The 23,366-nt window shown below is 41.5% G+C and overlaps 2 protein-coding genes and 1 pseudogene across 2 annotated transcripts in view; all 3 read right to left on the bottom strand.

Moving 5' to 3' along the window:
* The window catches only part of LOC136428196 (atrial natriuretic peptide receptor 1-like), a 28,925-nt gene extending 27,297 nt beyond the window's left edge, over nucleotides 1-1,628 (bottom strand). The window contains exon 1 of the mRNA XM_066417536.1: nucleotides 674-1,628. Coding sequence (XP_066273633.1) covers nucleotides 674-1,340 — 667 coding nt within the window. The 5' untranslated portion in view covers nucleotides 1,341-1,628. The remainder of the gene's footprint in view (nucleotides 1-673) is intronic.
* Nucleotides 1,629-6,182: 4,554 nt separating this feature from the next.
* Nucleotides 6,183-14,977, bottom strand: LOC136428195 (long-chain fatty acid transport protein 2-like; annotated as a pseudogene).
* A 1,749-nt stretch (nucleotides 14,978-16,726) lies between these two features.
* On the bottom strand, nucleotides 16,727-22,923 carry LOC136428194 (long-chain fatty acid transport protein 2-like). Its single transcript, XM_066417535.1, has 9 exons — nucleotides 22,328-22,923; nucleotides 20,245-20,460; nucleotides 19,608-19,766; nucleotides 19,248-19,372; nucleotides 18,588-18,782; nucleotides 18,294-18,384; nucleotides 17,924-18,122; nucleotides 17,317-17,414; nucleotides 16,727-17,103 (listed from the first exon to the last, which is right to left on the bottom strand). Exons 1-9 carry the CDS (start codon nucleotides 22,812-22,814, stop codon nucleotides 16,796-16,798), a joined length of 1,878 nt encoding a protein of 625 aa, XP_066273632.1. The 5' UTR covers nucleotides 22,815-22,923; the 3' UTR covers nucleotides 16,727-16,795.
* Between the last annotated feature and the right edge of the window lie 443 nt (nucleotides 22,924-23,366).

Genomic DNA, 23,366 nt, shown 5'->3' with positions numbered 1-23,366 from the left:
TATTGTATAATGACTATTGACCTTTCCTACGATGAAACTTTCGAACTAACTACGTCATTGGCGTTTAACTCTTCTGATTTCCCCAATTTCTAGGCTTCCTGAAGTCATTCAACGTGTACGGTGTAGGAAAACGATGTCGACCCAGCGGAAACGAGAATACACTTTACGAACCTTTTGCCAATGGATGAACTGAGAACTCCTTATCCATACTTTCCATACACACCAAGGTATACACGGTATTGTGTCAGAATAGATGTCCGCTCTTTGTGCTTATTCTGTACCACTAGTAGCTGTGTCGTGTTGTTCGTTGATTAAGACTGGTTAACCACCATAATCACTTCCACATGTTCCCATTGAACGCAATACCGTGTCATCAGAATGAGATTATTTGTTTTTTAATGAACCTATGATGAGGGGTCGATAGAAGTTAAAACAATATGAGCTATTTCGAAATGTATTTGTGTTGCAACCAATGGTCAACTGTTGGTTGTTGCATAGTAAAGGTTCTGTGCACAAGAAGATTTATACGTCCACAATAAGGTATCAGAAACACGATATTTCATCTGCCATGATTCAGACTTATAAGTCTTGATCATAGCAGGCCATCGCTCAGCTTGTCCTGACAGCAGTCTCTGTGGCACGGAAGAACCAGTATATTGAACAGTGTACTTACTTCTTGCGTGCTTGCTCACGTCCTTCAGAATGGCTTCATAGTTTGGCCCTTCATCTTCTAGAATCGCCTTTGGGTAGACATTGATGCCGGCATCGGCAAACTTGGCAACGATGCCTTCTGCCATGAAGTAATGTGTTTTCTTGGTCTGGTCGTCGTCGTTGTAGATAACAGCTGAATCGTTCCACCCATAACGACGGAACAGGGTGACTAGGAACTCCCCCAGTTTACCGTAGGAGACAAACGTCCGTGTTAAAAGGTTGTACTCGGTGATTTTATCTTCGAAGCCCAGCGCAGGTGCCCCCGCCGATAGCTGCGGTACGTTCCAATGGGACGCCAGCCTGGCTACCGGGGCACAGGCAAAGTTACAGGCGGGGCCCAGAAAGGCGTGTGGCCGCTCGTTTATGTAGAAGTCCACGGCAAGTACGAGGCCTGTCTTACCGGAGCACCGGGAATCCCCGTACACTAATTGTACCTTATGGGGATACAGCGTGGTGTTCTCTACCTTTTCTATGGCGATTTGTATGCCAGGAATCACCATCGGTAGTGAAAACAGGTACTGCGGATCCTCTGGGAGTATCACTGCAAGTTTGAAGTCTTCTGCAAACGACAGCGACACAGCACAGAAAACAGCTATGTAGAACGGCACTGACCCAAGTCCAGTCTCCATGTTTTGTTAGAAGATTCCCTAAAAAAAAAAAGCAGCCAGCAGCCCAACATTGAGGAGTGAGTGCTAAACCACCCACATCAGCTCGCTCGCTGGTTATGTTTGCCTTCCGATGCTCACGGATACGAAATATCCTCCAAACCATGGCACAGAGTAGGATTTCCCAGTTTGAGCCATGGTTGGCTGACAAAGCTCTTTCCAATGCAAAGTTAATAGATTTGTGGGTAGGTGGGGAATTGTACACAAATCCGGTGTGAATACCAGCGTGTTGGACAAGAGCCTGCTGACGTCACGGGGCGTGTGACGTCACAGGGGTAACGAAATCAGCGGGAAAGGTCATATCGACTCCTGTCGAGAGAGAAGTCATGCTGCAGCAGACCAGTTTTCTGATTAATCAGAGGTCATCAGTACTCAGAGGTGCATGTATTGTACATCGATCACGCCAGGATGTGATGAATGTGGCAGATAGCGCTGTGCGTGGTATTACAGCCGTCTCAATACATAGAGTGGGAGAATCATTTGACAGCGTAGCTCCATCAATGGCGTATGTTTTTCTCATCGGCCATGCTTCATTAAGTCTCTCATTTGGCGGGGCAAAATCAATCATTAGCTGCATTTATGCTGCTTCATGATCACATGCTACACTGTGGGTAGTGTAACGATGTCTTGTTGACTGTCCAAATGCTACATTTTGTAAAGTTTGACATAGTGATGGAGAACAGCACAGATACAGACACCTCTAAAGATCCATAAAGCCATGCATATTATTTACATGTGCTAGATTTTTTTTATTACTGTAATGTAATACGGTTGTATGTGTACAGATAGCTGCTGGTAAAGAAGCAAAATATCACCAAACACGACACAGCTGGAGTGATTGGATCTTAGACCTTAATTTAAGATGATAACGAATACAAGAAAACTCATCAGTCACCATTTTGTTTTGATTAACACTAATATATTCGGTTGACTCGATACCAATTAACTGTTTGCCCTGAACGATCTCATGAAAATGCGTACCCTTCGAAATCATGACAATACAGTTTCAAACAATTCTTCCAGGCACCCAAATATCGAACTGTTTTGTTTGTTTGTTTATTGTTTATTTGCACATAAAAAGTATATTTTGTTGCAAACAGTAAAGAAAAACATGCAGGACAAACCTGATACCTTCAAGGGTTTCCCCTTAAATGCAATTGATTACTTGATAAGAGCTGATCATTTTAACATGTATACATAAGTAAATAAGATCAAACAAAAATAATCATTATAGATGGATAGATAAATAAGGAAAACCAAAATACCAACTAAAGAAATAATGCAATCAAATTTTTAAAATTGTACAAGTTTTGTGCCGCTCCTGCCATTTCCTCCAGTTTTTTTAATCCTAGAGATGCCATTTGTTGTCCACCCCCAAGTGACGTAATAATATACGCACCAGAGACTTCTAGAGGCGTTATGGAGACAATTATCCCCGTTTCACTACAAACGTTACGGTTACATACCACTTGCCCTGATTAGAAAATTACACGTCGACATTGCTGTGTCATCAGATGCTAAACTGCAATTTCCCACCTGCCTTACATGTACGTTTTACGGCGGAAATCACCACTAAACAGCCCCAGTTCCTGACAGCATAATTGTGGCGAAGAACGAAATCGCCGTGTGGCACTTAAGTGAGAGCGGTGAAGGATGGCCGACTTTTTAAAAACTGACAGGGACAATTACCCTGACCACAGTTGAAAGGACGCTCAGCTTAGTTAATGTAATCAATCGCCGCTTTTGTGCTGGTTGGAATTTGAAGGTAATTACAAGGTGAGAATTGGAGAAGACGATAGTATAATAAACCAGAAGATGCGCCTTTTATATTGAAATGGAATTAACCTAACGTACTGAACTATACTTCATCTTGTAATACGTAAAATCAAATGAATAGGGCATGGGTAGCTTATGTTAAATCCGATCACATACTATACCACCCTGTGGCTAGCGATTTCCTGTTTCCGAAATTGATCAAAGAGGATACAACGACTTAGCTCTTATCTCCCCCAACCTCGGTATTTCAGTCTTCCCTTCACAATCAGAGATCATACTGTATCAGTTCAAGTTTTGGGCCTCATCTAAATAAGCTTTCACTAATGGAGATGTATCTTCATCTGTCCTACTCAAACCATTCCTAAAATCTAGTACGTCTACTACGTATATGATCCCAGATTACCAGGGAAAACCAGGTTACTTTTTGTAACACACTTAATGCTGTCTACATTGATTTATGGCATACAAAGTTGCCATGTATTAAGGAAGTCCATGCTGTCAACTTATCTTAGATTCAACTACTACCTTGGTCGGCTGCCATTTGGTGCGCATTCTAAACTGTGGCAATTCTGTTAGAATATTCACACGGTTCGAGAGCGCCTGATGATATAGATATATGTTTTCCAATTTAGGTCAACACCTATTATACATCACTACAACATAGCTGTAGACTCTATGGTTAGAATGTGATTGTATCTGAAAATCATAGAGACTTAGACCCATATTCAATGTTTCCATTTGCTAAATTGTTATACAGTGAAGGGTTCAGCACCAAGGACAGAGTCTTCCTGTAGAGACAGGTTGTTGTAGCACCAAGGACAGAACCTTAATGTGAACACAATGTGTTTTCCCCAAGACGAAAACCTCCCCGTGCAACAGTATGTTTAGCTAATAATTAATTGTATCATACTGCACTACACGCATGGAAATGTATACTTCAAAGCCTGCATGATACAGGCTTATATCTGCTGCTGTGTATGTGAATACAAACAATCCTCTTTCCCGGCATCCGAAACATTCCAATGTGTTACGCACATTCACGTATTCATAGAGAGTGAGACAAGCTAAATGAGGCTCTGTGGGCGACAACGATTCCCCACAGAAATCCAACCAAAGCTGCCATGAAAGGCGCTGTGATAGAAATCCACATTTCCCAGGCATGACTGATGGAGCATTAGACGAACGGATGAGGAACAGGGCACGGCAAACCTAGCGCATCAGCACAGAACTTCAAATTCATAGCCGGAAATATATCGCTGGTACTCTGAATGACAATGTATTAGGTAGGTCTGACACTGAACATCTCATGCATGCCCCACAGCTCACCAACAATAGACAGTGTGCATGTATGTTCATTTGTTCGAGAAGCCGGTAACGTTTGGTAAAACTTCGGTTACATATTAGAATCATAGAAGTAAAAGGACATACCTACGGACATCTAGAAACTGGGCAACTGTATACGGGTAGCCATGTATAAGCTACAAATTCCACACACACATTACGGTGTGAAAAGTGTATGCATTAGATAACTATACTACTCAAGAGAGGCTGTGTAGAGATTGTAAAATGCAGTGCAGAATAAGATATACATCTTATTTGTCGAAGCCCCCGCTGTAGTCAATGCAATTTCATCCATTATGTTCAAATTCTAATGCTTTACAAACAAGCGCTCGAAGATCTTTTTTTCTCTCATATGCCTTGGTTGGTTATAGTTCATTGAATTAGTAGCCTTTTCCATTGGCCCCATGACCAGGACTGTTTGTCAGTTGTCAGAAAAAGTTGATAAATGACAACTATGAACTTCCTGTTACTTCCACAACTCTGACCTTTTCCTGTCACTCTGTGTGATGACGTACACGTATGTAAAATCTTGTTTCTGCTAAAGTCAGCCAACGTAACCTACTGGCTGGTGTGCAACGAAGTTTATTAAACTTTTGAGTATTGCTCATAACTTGTGTTGAGATCACAGCCGGAGATGTAATGTCACTGAAGGACACGGAATTGCCCACACAGAAGATCAGTCCATCATGAGAAAAGTCGCTCTTCGCGTAAGTGGTGAGGAAGATTTGTATGTTGGATCAATACTCAATTTGCGAGGCCGAGCGAGCATGTTCCTGTTACAGATGATTGCGGTTGATGGCCTTTCGCGACCACTAAAGTACGCTGGCAGTAGAGCATCTTTGATTGTGAGAAAATTGCCTTCTTGTCAACCTATCTATGTCTTCCATTTTCTCAAAGGATATTTGAATGACATTGAATGTTTCCATATTCCATGAACACACCATTATTTGAATTCCATCCAACGCCATTGTTATCGTTACAGCCCTTTGACATTTCGAACTTTGTTTCATGAATGATTGGCACTCTTGACAGGGTAGGAATTTGTGCGGGCATTTTTCCTTAGTCTGCCTGCACATAAAACTCATAGGGAGCAAGCTTTACTTGAGCTATATATAGCATTCACAAGAAGGGGGAAATCCGGAGACTGATCTTTACATGCCGGAAAGTCATCATCCTCGCAACCACATTTGAACAGCAGAATGGTAAGTGGTGAAGTAGTCGTCAGTGTGCATCCAAACATTACAGTCCTGCATACTGCGATTAACTATGCAGCATGCATAAAGCACATTCAGCAGACTTCCAGCAGCAGTCGAGTTGATTACAAGATATCATAAAGCAGACATGGCTATCGTCAGTTTTCATCAAGAGCAGCTCCTGTTGGCCGTTTGGGCATAAAGACGAGACGTTTGTCGTATTATCAGCAGAAAAACATAATCTGCTAAAGAGTTGTGATGCTTAAGAAGTAGTAAATGTTATTCATCATTGCATCCGGATATGTTACCAATCTTTGCAGCGATACACTTACGAAAGGTCTAGAGATTTAGAAGTAAATGAAGCTGAAGCGCCACTGAAATGATCAAAGCACTTCACGGTACAGAATTGCAACCTTGACAAATACTAAATCTAATCGAGATCATCAAAGCTGGTGAATGTAATGCACACAGATGAACATCAAACGTACGACCACACTTAAGTTTGATAGCTTCTTCTATAATGGTATCTGTGATGACTGAATGACTGCACACCTTATAATCAATGGTGCGAATAACCTTCACGGCCAGATTGAAGTGGAGCGTATTACGGATGATGAATATTGTGATCAATCTCTACTCATCCACAGCCTGAGAGGACGTGCCTTTCACTTCCACTTGGTGTTCCTGATTCATAGTGACGCTTTCAAGAGTTTCCCTCTTTCAGGGCCATGCATCATTATAAACGTACGGTACAGATGGAAACATTCGACTTTGTTCATGGAAAATTGCGATGATTGGATTCGTTTGCTACCAGTCTTTGGACACAGGAATACTCGTTGCTACCAAACTTATTTCGTATCCTGTCTAATACACAGTGTCGTTTTTTCTAATTTGCTGATTATTATCTATATGTGTATTTGTACAAATAAAGCACAAACGGAGACATGGATGTAGTGGCGCTGCACCCAAGTGCAATAGCATTTATCATAGCGCACAGAAAAGCTGAGTAAAACTAAACAATTATATACCTGAGCTATTATATTCAAGATTTGAATAAGATTTATGAAAGTCCAAATTGGATTAAATCAGATCAACCTTATGTAACTAATACAAAGTGCTACAACCCAGTTCAGTGCGTCTAGCTTCAACCACCCCTCACGAAAAGCAGCAGAATATTTGTAGTGTATAATTTGAAATTATGTATTCATTCACAATCGGTTGCAAATCTTTAAACCCTATAGCTACTCTGCATTGTTTAAAATCCACTTTGATAGAGTACTCTATCCTACTTATGTCTTTTACCACCATCTTTTTCCCATTGTCGCTCAGGGCTGGGGTATGATAATCAACTGATAAGACACATACTTTCAAATCGCCGGAAGCTATAAAAGTAGGTTTACCTGATTGACGTCATTCACATTCCCCGACGAAGCGTCATGAAACACCTAAAGCTTTAAAATATCTAAAAATCGTTTAGTGAGATAAGATCTCCAGTAAAACTGCACTCGCAAAAGGTGCATTAACTCTCTTGAAAAATGACACCGGCGAAATTTACACTAGGATACCAGATACTGATAGAGGATGAACCACCGCTCTATACTCAAATCCAATTTCCTAAAAGACATGACTGAATTACACATTGTGCATTGTGCATTCTAGGTTCTGCCTGCATAAGATCTTAGGTCAGCCTAGTATTACTAGTCACTTTTTCTTTCGGTGTAAAAATGATTATCTCCGTGCTATCGTAGTGAAAAACATAATCAATCCGGTGCCTATCAGACGATTTGCGTCATCCAATGACATACAAAAGGACATCGATCATTGGCTAAATCTAGAATATGAGCCTGTAGAAATTAGGTTTAAAGCTTGGCACTGCCCAGTGCGATTTTCTTGAAAACGTCAGTGTCCAGTGGAACGAACGACTTCTTAGAGTCGTCTCTTAAGTACATTGGATCACTGACAATATAGGGATCGAATCCCTCCTTAGCGAAAGCTGTCTTCTTATGTTTGAAAGTCCCAGTGATGTCCATTTCCTTGGTCAGTCGGAGGACAAGCGGTCTGGCGTAGGTTGGCAGGCGGGATGCCAGGTGGGCATACCACTTCTGGAAGTTCGGTCGGTGTCCCGGATGTAGAACAATGGCGGCCATTCCAGCTCGACCTTCGTGACCTATAGATTAAAAATATTGATAGATCAGCTGGGTTACCTTGCCACTAAAAGAGCGAGCCGTCAGAAAATTTTGCAAAAGAAATAAACTATGATTTATGTTATCAATTGTTTTCCAAGTATATATCTATACATTTGTACAGATTTAGTAATCAATCATTAAGACTTATAATCCAATGCAAGGGGCATGCGCGTGCATTGAAGTTGAAACTGATAAGGTATGTTCGCCCTACCGGGAACTTTAACCCCGTACACGTTGGCCTCTTGGACCCCTTCGATCTTGCTTATGGCTTGGCTGACCTCAGTTGTGGCAACGTTTTCACCTTTCCACCTGAAACAGCCAAACAAACAAAAACGATTTGTGTATGTCATCTAATGTGTTACGTAATGACGTCAGTCAACAAAGTTCTGGCAGAAAAAGGAAAGAAACACAAATAGCCCGACGTCCGATTTGTGTATGTCATCTAATGTGTTACGTAATGACGTTAGTCAACAAAGTTCTCGCAGAAAAAAGGAAAGAAACACAAATAGCCCGACGTCCTTATGGCTCTAACACAGTGATCGTTGTGATAAAAAAACATTTGATTATGCCTTAAGCTCCTTGTCACCTGAAGGTATCTCCTAGCCTGTCGGCAAAGTACACGTAGTAGTCCTTGTCAACTTTCATCAAGTCGCCAGTGTTGAAGTACGCGTCGCCTTCTTTAAAGACATTCCGTAGGATCTTTTTGTCGGAGACTTCCTTCTTCCCCTTGTAGCCATAGAAGGGCCTCTCTGTTGTTATGGGTGCAACAAGTAAACCTGGCTCGCCTGGGTTGAAATTGTTTGATAGTTATAGGGACGATAGGAAATGAATGTGCATTTTGTGCCAATTTGACATTTCGCTCAACGAACTTTGAAAACAAAAGAAGAATTTCCTTACGCTTTGTGTGTTTTGTTGTCTTTTAAGTCATACTTTTACATTTTGCATGATACATTCCAATTATGATACCAAGGTTTACCCAAATCCAATTCAGCTTGTAGCGAGATCGCAGCGCGATCGCCGTCTAGTGGATCTTAAAGGAAAACGTGAGGAATGTGAGAGTTGAGATAAACTATATTATTAGATTGGTTTAGTCACAACCACTTGATGTAGCAATTCACCTCTCTTCACTTCTATGCACAGGCCATTGCCGTCCCGAATAACCTCGTTTGTTTCTGGGTCGACTTTGAGGAAATAAGTGGGCGCCAAAGCCTAAAGATAGGAACAGAAAAGACATCTAATTCAGACGTATCTCACTTTATTTTTATATTCATCGCCTTCTATTATTAGAGATATTTCTTATTATCGTATATGTACATTGTTGAGGAAAAGGCTGGAATGTGTATTCATTCAAACATTTCCTTATCAATTGTCTATAGATAATGGTAAATTAAGATTTTACAACAAACCAAACACAGAATATTCAATGGAATATCTACCTTCGCCGAGACGGTTATGCAGAGGGTAGCGTTTGTATGTGTGTGTGTGTGTGTGTGTGTGTTTGTGTGTATGTGTGTGTGTGTGTGTGTGTGTGTGTGTGTGTGTGTGTGTGTGTGTGTGTGTGTGTGTGTGTGTGTGTGTAAAGAAGCAGAATAACTCGAGAAGGCTTTATGGACTGTCTTGATATTTAGAAGATGGGTAGATCTTGATGAGACCTTAAAATGATTAGATTTTGGGTCCCCTAGCGGCTTGTCACGGTACTGCAGGGGAACTTCCTATTTGGATATCTCGTGTTCTGGATATGCTATGGTCCTGACTTTTCAGTGGTAGATAGCGCTTTGGACAGAGAGTAAGTGCTATAGGTTTGGGCCCCCCTGGCGGCTTTTTTGGAACTGCAGGAGCAGGTTTTGCTTCAGACTTTGAAAGGAAATAACTCAAGAAGGGGTTGGTGGATGTCCATGAATTTTGGTAAGTAGATAGCTTGAGTGATGATGTACATGATTAGATACTTATTATGCAAATCAGTATCTAATTTGCATAATTAATGAGAAAAGTTTATAAGGCCGCCAAATTCCATGATAGGACTCTCAAACATGTGACATATGTATCTGAGGAAGAGAGGAATATCAATAGATATCAACTATGCAAATGAGGACCTCATTTGCAAAATTAATGAGAAGATACTATAACTTCAGATAGACGGTCATGATTTTTGGTATGTAGATAGCTTACGTGATACTTTGTATGATTGGATAGTAATTATGAAAATCAAAGTCTAATTTGCATAATTTATGAGACAATTTTAAAAACCTGCTGTGTTCCATGATATGACTATTCAAATATGTGACATTTGTAACTGAGGAGGAGAGGGATGTTGATAGATAGAAAATATGCAAATGTAGGCCTAATTTGCATAATCAATGAGTAACTACTATAATTCCATACAGGTAAATGATGGCAATTTCATAGTTGTGGCATGTGGAAGTTAAGTGAATGTGAACATAATTGAATCAGATTATGCTGACAAGGACCTCATTTGCATAATTGACGATGTTAGCATAACCTTCTTTGTTAAGCTCATACTTTGGACAAAATGGCACATTAACCATCATTACGATTCATGGACATCATTATTAAACTAGAGTTCCACGACCTCATACCTTCGCCAAATGATTTTAACCTTTATGACTGACGTATTGGGACTGTTTCTCATCAATTATAAATCATACCAGTTGATCGTCTTCACCCAAATAACAGAAGGTTGTCCAAAGTATGAGCTTATCAAAGAACGTTATGCTAACATTTATCATCAATTATGCAAATGTGGTCCTTATAAGCATAATTTGATTCAACGATGTTCACATTCACATAACTTCTAAATGCCACAAGTATGAAATTGCCATAATTTACCAGTTTGGAATCATAGTAGTTTATCATCAATTATGCAAATGTGGCCTTCATTTGCATATTTTATATCTGTCAACGTTCTTCTCTCTCTCAGTTACAAATGTCACATATTCGAATAGTCATATCATGGAATTTGGCGGCTGTATAAACTTTCCTCATTAATTATGCAAATTTTCATAATCATCCTCTAATGATACGAAGCATCACATAAGCTATATACATACAAAAAATCATGACCATCCATCAAGCCCATCTTGAATTAAAGTATTTCCTCATTAGTTATGCAAATTAGGTCTTCATTTGCATAGTTGATATCTAATAGTATTTCTCCCTTCCCCAGTTACATGTGTCACATGTTTGAGAGTCCTTTCCTGGAATTTGGCGGCTGTGTAAACTCTCCTCATTAATTATGCAGATTAGATACTGATTTGCACAATAAATATCTAATCATGTACATCATCACTTAAGCTATCTACTTACCAAACATCAGGACCATTCATCATGCCCTTCTTGAGTTATTCCCTTTCAAAGTCTGAAGCAAAACCTGCTCCTGCAGTTCCAAAAAAGCCGCCAGGGGGCCCAAACACATACCACTTACTAGTACTCTCTGTCCAAAGAGCTACCTACCACTCAAAAATCAGTTCCATAGAATGTCCAGAACATGAGAAATCAAAAGAGGAAGTTCCGCTGCAGTACCGTGACAAGCCGCTAGGGTACCCAAAATCTAATCATTACCAGGTCTCATCAAGATCTACCCACCTACCAAATATCAAGACAATCCATCAAGGCCTTCTCCAGTTATTCTGCTTCTTTACATACATACAAATGCTACCCTCTGCATAACCTTCTCGGCGAAGGTAATGACACCGAAAAGATAGTACTTAAATTTACCTTAAACAGGGGCGATGCTAGTCCGACAGACCCGGGCTTGTTAAAAAAATTGGCAAATGAGGCGACTGCTTCTGTCATGCCGTAGAATTCCACGATCTCCCTCACCCCAAACCTAGACTAGAATTCTTCCCAGACGTCTTGGCTGAGGCCGTTGCCTAAAGCCAGGCGGACGTTGTGTTTTCTGTCATTTGGGCTCTGTGAAACACGAAAGCAAATCGGCAATCCTTTGAACCAATACAGGCAGTACTATTTAGGAAAAATAATGATTTGCTTATATGAACCATTTGATTATTATTCGATTGTCAATGAGCTTTAGGCTGGCGACTTGCCTTGGGCTGGGTACAAAGATACCGCACAAGTTCGCCGATGTAGAGAACCATCGCAGCGTTGTGCTTCCGACAATCGTCCCAAAACCGCCGGGCGGAAAACTTCCTAGCCAGCGCTAAGGTCGCACCTGGAGACCGGTAAAACGTTCACTGGTTATGATATGGCAACAAGAAATGACACGCAAATCAGGAACGATTTGAGTACTTTTACACGATGACGGTATCCAATGATGATAGCTAAGAGCGGTGAAAAGTATGATAAGAAAAGGCAGCAACTCAATGGGCTGAAAGTCTTTTAGAACTTATAATAATGATAGTAATAATGATGGGTTAGCATTAATGCTGGAGCATACTTACCCTGTTCAATCACAGACCCAAATCCAAGACCGAACGCACTCGAGTGATACAGAGGAAGACACACGTACAGAACTTCGTGTGACTTCAAGCCAGCGAGGGCAAACATGATGCTAGTTCTAATCATACTGCGCCAGCTGAACTTGGCAGGTTTGGGCAAACCTGTTGAGACAGGAAGATGACACGAGTATGTTGATTTGTATGTTGTAAGAGTAACTTAAAAGTCATCATTCAGAAGTAGAAACTCTAACTTTTATACGATCTTTAGCTTTTTTGTTTCCTTCAGACCCTCTAGTGTCCAGTGGCACACAGGGCAGCAAGTCTACTTGCTATTTCAGTATCAGGGTTTCTCCTTTAACACGATTCTTGAACGCTGGACCCCCATTTTACGTCCCTTCCGAACGACGGGTGCGCGCGGTCCCAACCGAGATGCCCTTCTCAGGATTGAACCAGGGTCTCTCAGTTATCTAGAACAAGAAGCTCAGCTGTCGGGCTGCTATCAATTAAGCTACAGAGACATCCCTCTTTAAGATCTTTGAGCTACAATTGTCAGCTTTCTTAACTAGATTTAGATAGTACAAGTACCGTAATGCAATCACCTTAGCTGCTAAAGATTCTACCTAACCTGAGAGCTGATATAAGGGTTGTGTACTCAGCAACATCGAATATAGGAACGAGTAGTACCTGTGGTCCCGGATGTGTAGATATAACACATTGTGTCATCTGCCGTCAAGGTTGCTCTTATCTCGTAGGGGATTGGCTGATTGGATGCCTGTTTGATGTTGTCGTCCAATGGGAGAAAGCCGTGTGGAGGAGGCTTGTCTCCCTGCAGCCAGATTGACACACCCCTCTGATGCAGCTCCGAGCAGATTTCCAAGGCAGCATCACAGAGGTCGTCTCCTGACCCAATTATGAAAAAGTAAACGCAACTAGAAAGGCAACATTTGCGAGCAAATACAGTATGTTTAGCCATACTCCTCGCCATGCCAAAAATGGACTGTCCCCAAATAACAATGGACCATTCTAAAATACTTCCACTAAAACAAATGGATCGCCCCGGTCCAAAATTGAGTTTAAAAACAATTAGTCTCTCCATAATACATACTACATAGGAACTGGAGATGTGTATCTTTGTTAAAAAAAGAGTGAACAAAGCCATGTAAGCACATGTCCTACGCCTTCCAATACCACATTTGGTATGAATACTAGCACACCTGCGCCATAAATGCAAGATTTAACTTAATTAACTCAATTGGCCAATCAGGTGGTTGCAAGGGTCACAGGCAGGCCAGGTGCGGTTGGGGTCACTGACCTTTAGGTCATATCAGGAAAATACCCAATGTTCTCCCCAAAATACCCTGCAAAATCGTATTTTGAAGTGATGTATGCCAAAAGTACGAATGGGGTTCTTTGACTATTTGTTCCATGTACCCCCATAGCAAATTTCAGGTCATTTGGATGTATTTCCAGAGCACAGGAGGCCAAAATGTACGTTTTTGGTCAGAAAAACCTCAATAAAATCACTTTCAAGGTCAATATCGAAAAAATGAAAAAAAAATGGCTGCGGGTATTTGCCAACGCTACCTTTGTACCAAATTTTAGGTCATTTGGTCAAAAAATGACAGAGATATTTCGATTTGAAGATTTGACAGGAGAAGAAGAAGGAGAAGAAACCTGAGTAAAAACAATATGTTGAGCCATACTAGGTATGGCTAAACATAAATACGTCAAGTGGTAGTGTTGTTTGATAATTCATAAATCATAGAAACGTCAGTCGAATGGACACTTAACATGAAGACATAATTGATGTTTATTATTGTTTGATGGTAAACAAGGCTAGGAGGTGGTTAGATATACAAATACGAAACACATTTCACAAGCGTATTACTTTTTGAAGTTGGTAGTAGTATAGTAATGCGGCTTTGCTACGAATCGTATTTAGACAAGCACACCCGGTCACCCCTACTCTTCTGTGGATAAGTGTGTCGTTTTTTTACGTGCGGAGTTTTGATGCTTGAGGCTCACACCTGAAGCGTCACTGTCCGAAATGACGATGAGTGGCAAAGACTTTATCTAATAGTCGACTTCTCACCTTGCCCCACGATGAGTGCCTTTGCCTCCGAGACGTTGAAGCAGTGCAGTAGTGACTTGGTCCTCAGGTTGGTGTTCAGGAACGCCATCTTCACCCCCAACTTGGCCAGTCCTAGGAAGGTCCAGATGAAGCCCGGCTCGTTGTAGATCAACATGGCGACGGTGTCCCCGCACCTGTAACCCTCCCCCCGGAAGAAGTTGGCCACCTTGTTGGACATGACGTCCATGTCCTTGTAGGTGTAGACTTCATCCTCGAACAGGAGGAAGGGCTTGTCGGGCTGGAGCTGAACCTGGTGCAGGAAGCGGTCCACTATGGTGACAGGCGGCTCTGCAGATAGGTACTGACGTGTTCGGCTGGCGGGTCCCCTGAGTCTCCGAATTAACTTTAAATCTCGCCATATGTGGGGATAAATGACTTGGGCGGCTAGAACGGCTGAAGATATGCCGCCAACAGCAGCATACAATGCTCCTTCTAGTGGCTTTACCATTGTCGAAATGGTCTAGAGATGTTTAAAATCCTTTCTGAAGCTGGTGACGAGACTCTAAGAGTGTATGTGAGTCCAAGGTCTTCTCATGACTTTGCACTCCAGGTCATTGACCCTCGTCGTGGTATCACACCGAAGTTACTGTGGTGTAGCTGTGTTTGGAAAGTTGTCAAGATCAATACTGGGGTCATGGCCGTAGAAGGAAACATGCCGAGGTGCGGATCGTCGGGAAAGTGCTATCCCCTCGTGAAAATGGAGGTATCGTTTTTCGTTTTTGGTCTGTGTGTTTTCTTGTTTGTTTGTTTGTTTGTTTGTATTGTTGTGTGTCCGCAGTTATTTGAGTATTGCCGTGGTGTAATTGGAGACTGGCATGCGCAACATGGGAAGGTTGACTTGATCCAGGTCCAAAGTTACATAGGCAGGAAAATGGATAAACAAAATTAGCGAGAAATTCACAATAATGAATGAAACGAGGAATTCACAAAAACTCCATATTTCATGGAGGTATGAAATATTCGAGTTCGTGCTTATTTCTTGCATTCTTGTGCGTGTCTCTGTGTGTTTTTCTCTACATTTTCTGATAACTTCCTGGTGAAATATAAAGTTTTGTATGTTTTACCATTCCACTCAAGTACAATAACGTATATTACAGTGCCAAAGAAAAGCGAACTAAAACTAAACAATGGCTAACCTATGAGTGAAATGTAGGAAAGTCGAACTAGATTAAGCCAAATCAGATGAAACTAATGTAAATAGTATAAAGTAGTACAATAAAGTTAAGTGTGCCTAGCTCCTACTATCCACTCAGAAGTAGCAACAACAAAACCCAAAGGTACTTGTCATATATCATTTGAAATTACAAATACATGTCCAATACATTAATTCAAATGACATAATAAATATAGTAATTGAAATTACATATTGATACAACGTCAGGCACACTACCCTGCACTTTTATTCACAATTATAATCCGTCACCACTTCCCGTGCCTTCTAATGTCTCGTAACCGTCAGTTGATAAGACACATACTTTCACGTCATCGGAAGTCCATTAAAGGAGTTTGGGCTGATTGCACACGTGATTAAACAATCAAAGACTTGCAAGATATCGTGGAGTAATACAAATCCTGGAAAGGTATATTAAATCCTGGAAAGGTATATTAACTCCCTTGACCATTCTTCTGATATGATACTGATGAATATTAATAATAATAATAATAACTTTATTGCAAGTTCAATCCCGAAGGCTAATTGCAGACAAACAAGTACATGGAAATACATGGGAATCGATATAGTTATCTAGTCTACAGTGAAAGTTCTATGTTAACTAAGGTTGACTATGGTTGGGTTTGACTTCTCTTTTGAAGGCAGTGGAAAATGAAGAGACCCACGTTTTGTATCGTAAGTGGGTTGGTTGTTTTTAGTAGTAAGATTGATTTTTGTAAGTTAGTCAAATGGTGAAAGCTAGGGGAATTGACGGAAGCTGTTTTATATAATTCGTTTCTTTCGGCGTCATATAGAGGACATTGGCAAATAAAATGTATTTCATTTTCCACTGCGTTCATTGTACAAAACTTACACATTCTCTCGTGAGCAGGCAGCTTTTTTTAGTACACTGAGATGACAGATACTGGCAGGCACACCAGGTAAGCCCCTACTCTATACTTTCGTTTACTTTCCTAAAATGTATGCCTGAATTACAGTCAGTGTACATTGTACTAATGGATTGTAAATTCTGCATACACCTGTATGCAAGATCTTGGGTCAACCTAGTAACTTTATCACTAGTCAGTTTTCCTCTAAGTGCATAAATAATGGTTTGCTATCTTACTGAAATACGAATCTATTCGCGAACATTTACAGACGATTTGCGTCATCCAATGACATACAACTGGATGAAGTTACTGGCCTGTAAGCCTGTAGAAATTAGGTTTAAAGCTTGGCACTGCCCAATGCGACTTTCTTGAAAACGTCAGTGTCCAGTGGAACGAACGACTTCTTAGAGTCGTCTCTTAAGTACATTGGATCACTGACAATACAGGGATCGAATCCCTCCTTAGCGAAAGCTGTCTTCTTATGTTTGAAAGTCCCAGTAATGTCCATTTCCTTGGTCAGTCGGAGGACAAGCGGTCTGGCGTAGGTTGGCAGGCGGGATGTCAGGTGGGCATACCACTTCTGGAAGTTCGGTCGGTGTCCCGGATGTAGAACAATGGCGGCCATTCCAGCTCGACCTTCGTGACCTACAGATTAAAAACAATGGTAGGTCAGCTACCTATAACTGGATAACTTTGCCACTACCAGACTTAGAGGAATCCGTCAAAACATTTTGTGAGATAAAACAAACTACGATTAAGGCTATCAATTGTTTTCCGGGTGTACATATGTGCAAAAAGACTAATAATCCAATAAAAAGTTAAGTTGCAATTGATAAAGTTTTTTTATGTTCGTCCTACCGGGAACTTTAACCCCGAACACGTTGGCCTCTTGGACCCCTTCGATCTCGGTAATGGCTTGGCTGACCTCAGTTGTGGCAACGTTCTCTCCTTTCCACCTGAAAGAAGCAAACAAAAAGCGATTTGTGTATCTACAACAATTACTCTGACAGATTAGGATAGATTAGGAAAAGGTCTGACGTTTCAGGTAGCATCCTCTACCTTTAATCAGTGACTGAGTCAATCTAATCCAGTTGTTCGAGTAACTGTTGCCTTGCATATCTTATTACCTGGATGTCTAACATTCAGCAACGATTTGTGTATAGCATCTAATGTGGATCAAGCACAAATCTGTGTATGAATATGATAGACGTTTTAGTTTCAGTCAGGGACTGTGACTTGGGGATTTATGTGCCTTCTAGTTCTGAGAGCCATTCTAATGTGAATACGGATGCGTTTTGAAGCTAATGATGTAAGCTATATATATATCAAACAAAGGTCTTCAAACATTCGACGAAAACAAACGAACAGGTAATCACTGTTAATTAAAGCCATATCCTCATGGTTCTAACACAGTAATCAATGTGATGTAAAACATATAACTATGAAGTATTGGGTCACTTGTTACCTGAAGGTATCTCCTAGCCTGTCGACGAAATACACGTTGTAGTCCTTGTCAACTTTCATCAAGTCGCCAGTGTTGAAGTACACATCGCCTTCTTTTAAGACATTCCGTAGGATCTTTTTGTCGGAGACTTCCTTCTTCCCCTTGTAGCCATAGAAGGGCATCTCTGTTGTTATGGGTGCAACAAGTAAACCTGGCTCGCCTGGGTTGAAACAGATCATCCATGTAATAGTTATGGGGACGATAGAGATCGTATTGGAATATTGTTGTTAGAAAACGTGAGAAAAGTCAGATTTGAGTTCCAGGATAGGACAATACTGCGCGATCCAGTGTTCATGAAAAGATGTGTACAAGCCTTTGGTGTAAAACGTACCTCTCTTCACTTCTATGCATCGACCGCTGCCGTCCCTAATAGCCTCGTTCGTTTCTGGGTCGACTTTGAGGAAACGGTTGGGGGTGAAAACCTAAAGACAGGGACGGAAAAGACATTTACCTCACACTTAGATAACCTTATTAACAGCTTCACCGTCTTCTGTGAGGAAGATTGCTGATAATTGGACTTTGATCTCCTCTCTCTAATGATACTCTGTAACAATTTTACCACTGCCCTGACATTTTCCCACCCATCTAATGACAGCAAAATTATACAAAAGTACTTTAAGTTTACCTTAAACAGCGGCGATGCTAGTCCAACAACGCCGGGCGCGTTAGTTAGGTTGAGGTAGGTGGTGACTCCTTCCGTCATCCCGTAGAATTCCATGATCTCCCTCACCCCAAACCTAGACTGGAATTCTTCCCAGACGTCTTGGCTGAGGCCGTTGCCTAAAGCCAGGCGGACGTTGTGTTTCCTGTCATTTGGGCTCTGTGGAAAATGTGTGCAGATAGCCAGTTATTGGTGCCAACACACGGATGTGACAAAATTTCTAACTTATAAGCAAGTATGATGGAAGCACGGTTTCCTATGCTGAGGCTTCAAGAGACAGGATTTCATGATACATTTAGGTAATACAATTTAAGAAAAACATGACTGAAGGGATCAGTCGCCCCCTCTCTCTGGACCCGTGGCGCGCTGGCAGCGTCGCTGCGCCCTAAACTGGCCATGGATATGTGTTACCCTTGACTTTACAATGGGAATATCATTCAAAGCGTACAACTCAAGTATGACCAAAAAAGGACATCAAAACACACAAAGCTTTAAAAGTTTCGTTTTTTTGTCGATGAAATTCGTTGAGTGCTTTGATCGGCCGCAGCGACGCCGCCAGTTCTGCCGCGGGTCCAGTGAGAGGGGGGGCTTTAGTTATCAATGAGCTTTAGGCTGGAGACTTGCCTTGGGCTGGGTACAAAGATACCGGACAAGTTCGCCGATGTAGAGAATCATCGCGGCGTTGTGCTTCCGACAATCGTCCCAAAACCGCCGGGCGGAAAACTTCCTAGCCAGCGCTAAGGTCGCACCTGCAGGCCGACAAAACATTACTTGGTTTATCATATACCAACAGGCAATGATGCACAATCAGAAACGTTTGGTGTGCTTTTACAAAATGACTTTATCCGATTATGATAACAGATTGTATATTACAATATCTGAGAATAGCTAAGTATGGTAAAAAGTGCGATAGGGAAAATCGGCAACCACAAAAGTCCACTGAATAATTCTATAATAGGAACGTTAACGCTGAAGGATACTTACCCTGTTCAATCACAGACCCAACCCCAAGACCGATCGCGCTCGTGTGATACAGAGGCAGACACACGTACAGAACTTCATGTGACTTAAAGCCGGCGAACGCAAACATGAGGCTAGCTTTAATCATATTGCGCCAGCAGAACACGCCAGCTTTGGGCAAACCTGTGGAGACAGACTGGTGATGAGAGTATATTTTGTTTTTTTTATAGCGCAAGAATCTAATCGACCAATCAACAGTGCACTTTGTCGGTTTCTGTCCCGCACTTATCAGATAAAACAAATTTGCCTGGTATCATAATAATCAAATAAGCCATCGTTTCTTGGAAATGTGACATGTCTCCATCATACCGTCTTGGCGCACAGAAGACATTTACCATTAGATAGACTCTGAATGTTAAGAATGGAAGAATTCTGGATTTGACGCCAACATAAGTGATGATGATCCTATACATACCTTATTCTTGAGAGGGTAACTTAACCTTTTGAACTTTGAACTGTTTTCGGAGCTTTTTCGCTATTGTTTTGTACAAGAACAACAAAGTAATCTCCTGACTGCCAAAGATTCCACCAAACCTAGCCAGTAGGTTGATATAAGGATTGTTTGCTCAGGAGCATCAAATCGAAAAAGAGTAGTGGTTACCTGTGGTTCCGGATGTGTAGATATAACACATTGTGTCATCTATCGTCAAAGTTGCTCTAAGCTTGTACGGGATTGGTTGATCGGATGCCCGTTTGATGTTGTCGTCCAATGGGAGAAAGCCGTGTGGAGGAGGCTTGTCTCCCTGCAGCCAGATTGTCACACCCCTCTGATGAAGCTCCGAGCAGATTTCCAAGGCAGCATCAAGGAGGTCGTCTCCTGACCCGGTTATGAAATAGTAAAAATAGATACGTCCGGTGTAAAGGTAACCACAGTTTAATGATTTATAAATCATACAAATGTCGGTTTATGGTTTATTCCTTTTACAAATCAATTACTGATATTGCTAACCTCAAATCAGATCTTTCATTAATTATGCATCTGTTCTGGGGCTATTCTGTTTCAAAGTTTCCAACAAAACATCCCAGCAGCTCCAAAGAAAGTCACCACATCCTTCCGGGCCTTCTGCTGCAATACGGTGAGAATCCGCCACGAGCCCAAAAATCTAATAATTTCTTCGGTAGGTCAAGACTCAACAAAATACCAAAGTTTCATAGCAGTCCATCCATAACTTCTTGGGTAATTCTGTTCAACCACAAAAAAAGCACAAACATGCTATCGAAAAAAATAACAATCTTGGCGAAGGTAATGAACACACATAAGAACGGTTAGGAATGAAAACAGATGAATAGTGAAGACAGTAGAAACAAGAGTTTGGAGACCTCATATCTCCATGAACTTTTCTGTTTATGCAAATGACTTACACATTTACATAATATATGCTTGGTCATAAACACCTTTGTCTTACTTAGACATGTTGCAATATTGACAGTCCTATCATTTTCCACTTAGATGAATTATGGCACTTTTGCATTAATTATGCAAATTAGGAACTTATTTGCATAATTGGTATCTGTTGATGCTCCACTTGCTATAAACTACATATGTTATATGTATTTGAGTCTTATGATGGAAAACATTGCAAATATAGATTTTACTCATTAGTTATGTAAATTAAGTCCCAATTTGCATAATTTGCACTTCTGTGTACATCTCTGTCTAAGCTACCTGCATACTAAATATCATGAAAATCCGTCATTCCTTTGTTCAGTTATTCTCCTTAGAAGATTTTCACAATAGCGCCACTGCAGTTCCAGAGCAAGCTGCTAGGGGCCCAAACCTGCATCACTTCTTTATTACATCACAAGCTATCTGCCACACAAAAATCAAGACCATAGCACGTCCAGGTAAAAAAATACAAAAACGGAAGTTCTGCTGCAGTACCAAGGTCACATACCAGGGGGGCCAAAATCGACCTTGAATTGCGGCTTCACAACACCCGCCCACATACCAAATATCATCGTAATCCATTGAGCTAGGTTCTTGAGCTATACTGACTACAGTAGTGCGGAAACACACACACACACACACACACACACACACACACACACACACACACACACACACACAGAGACACACCCAAAACTATATCTCCATTTTTCATGGAGATAATCAAAAGAATGCATGATTAGATACAATGACAGCGGCTAAATTTACCACGGCGATGGTCTTGTGTTTGTTTATGGGCGGCCTTCTTTTAATCACCTAATGATAAGAAGGTTCAAAGGTTAACTACTACACGTAGTTAGTTTCTTACGTATTTGATTTGGACACTGGTCTGTATTATCTAAAGGCAAGCAAGTGACTTTATCTATAGTTGCTTGATGGTAATCAGGACTAGAAGGTGGTTAAATGTGCAAAGCTGAAAACACTTATCAGTGTAGAATAAGCATATACAAAGTAACATTCAGCGGCATAAGGTAGGTAAAGCAGGCAGGAGAAACTATTACTTTTTCAAGAAGGTAGTAGCATATACAATGTAGTGTAATGCGGCTTCGTTACGACTCGCGTTTTTTGATAAACACGCACACCGGGTCACCCCTACTCTTCTCGATAAGTGTGTTGCTTTTTTACGCGCGGAGGCTTGACGTTTGAGGCTCACACCTGAAGCTCCCCCATAAACGACTGTACATCACAGTCCGAAATGACGAGTGGCACAGACTTTATCTAATAGTCGATTTCTCACCTTGTCCCACGATGAGTGCCTTTGCCTCCGAGACGTTGAAGCAGTGCAGTAGCGACTTGGTCCTCAGGTTGGTGTTCAGGAACGCCATCTTCACCCCCAACTTGGCCAGTCCCAGGAAGGTCCAGATGAAGGCCGGCTCGTTGTAGATCAACATGGCGACGGTGTCCCCGCACCTGTAGCCCTCCCCCCGGAAGAAGTTGGCCACCTTGTTGGACATGACGTCCATGTCCTTGTAGGTGTAGACTTCATCCTCGAACAGGAGGAAGGGCTTGTCGGGCTGGAGCTGAACCTGGTGCAGGAAGCGGTCCACTGTGGTGACAGGCGGCTCTGCCGATAGGTACTTATTTGTTCGTTTCAGGGGCTCCCTGGCTCTCCCCAGTACCTTTAAATCTCGCCAGATTTGGGGATAAACGATATTGGCGGCCAGCACGGCTGAAGATATGCCGCCAACAGCAGCATACAATGCACCTTCTAGTGGCTTTACCATGATTATAGAATCGGTCTAAAGATATGTTTAAGATGCTTTACTCAAACTACTGATGAGACTAAATGGGAAGACACCGTGGTTACAAAGGGCTTGATACAACTGTACTTTGCCCCTGTGACCACGCACTACCTTTGGCCTAGTAACCCCGAGGTCACGCCGTGGTTGCTGGGGCGCTGCTGCTGTGTTTGGGAAGTCTCTAGTCACGCTAAGACTGAGGTGTCGTACTTGTAGGATGCCGCGGCTACGAATGTATGGATCGGGACAGATAGCGTGTGTGTGTGTGTGTGTGTGTGTGTGTGTGTGTGTGTGTGTGTGTGTGTGTGTGTGTGTGTGTGTGTGTGTGTGTGCGTGCGCTCTGCATAGCTAGCTAGCTAGATAGATAGATGGATGAATGGATAGATGGATAGATAGATGGATATCATACGTATGTGTATATGTATGTCGATTATAACACTATATCGAAAACGTATGCTAGCCTTTATTGTATTGTATTGTATTAGTAATTAGGATGTTAAGTTTTATTCTATACTTCTACTTTGTGTTATGTTTACG

The sequence above is a fragment of the Branchiostoma lanceolatum genome, chromosome 2 (assembly GCF_035083965.1).
Source record: "Branchiostoma lanceolatum isolate klBraLanc5 chromosome 2, klBraLanc5.hap2, whole genome shotgun sequence".
Lineage (NCBI taxonomy): Eukaryota > Metazoa > Chordata > Leptocardii > Amphioxiformes > Branchiostomatidae > Branchiostoma > Branchiostoma lanceolatum.
Note: the sequence above shows the minus strand (reverse complement) of the source record. Positions and strands in the feature narration are given on the sequence as shown.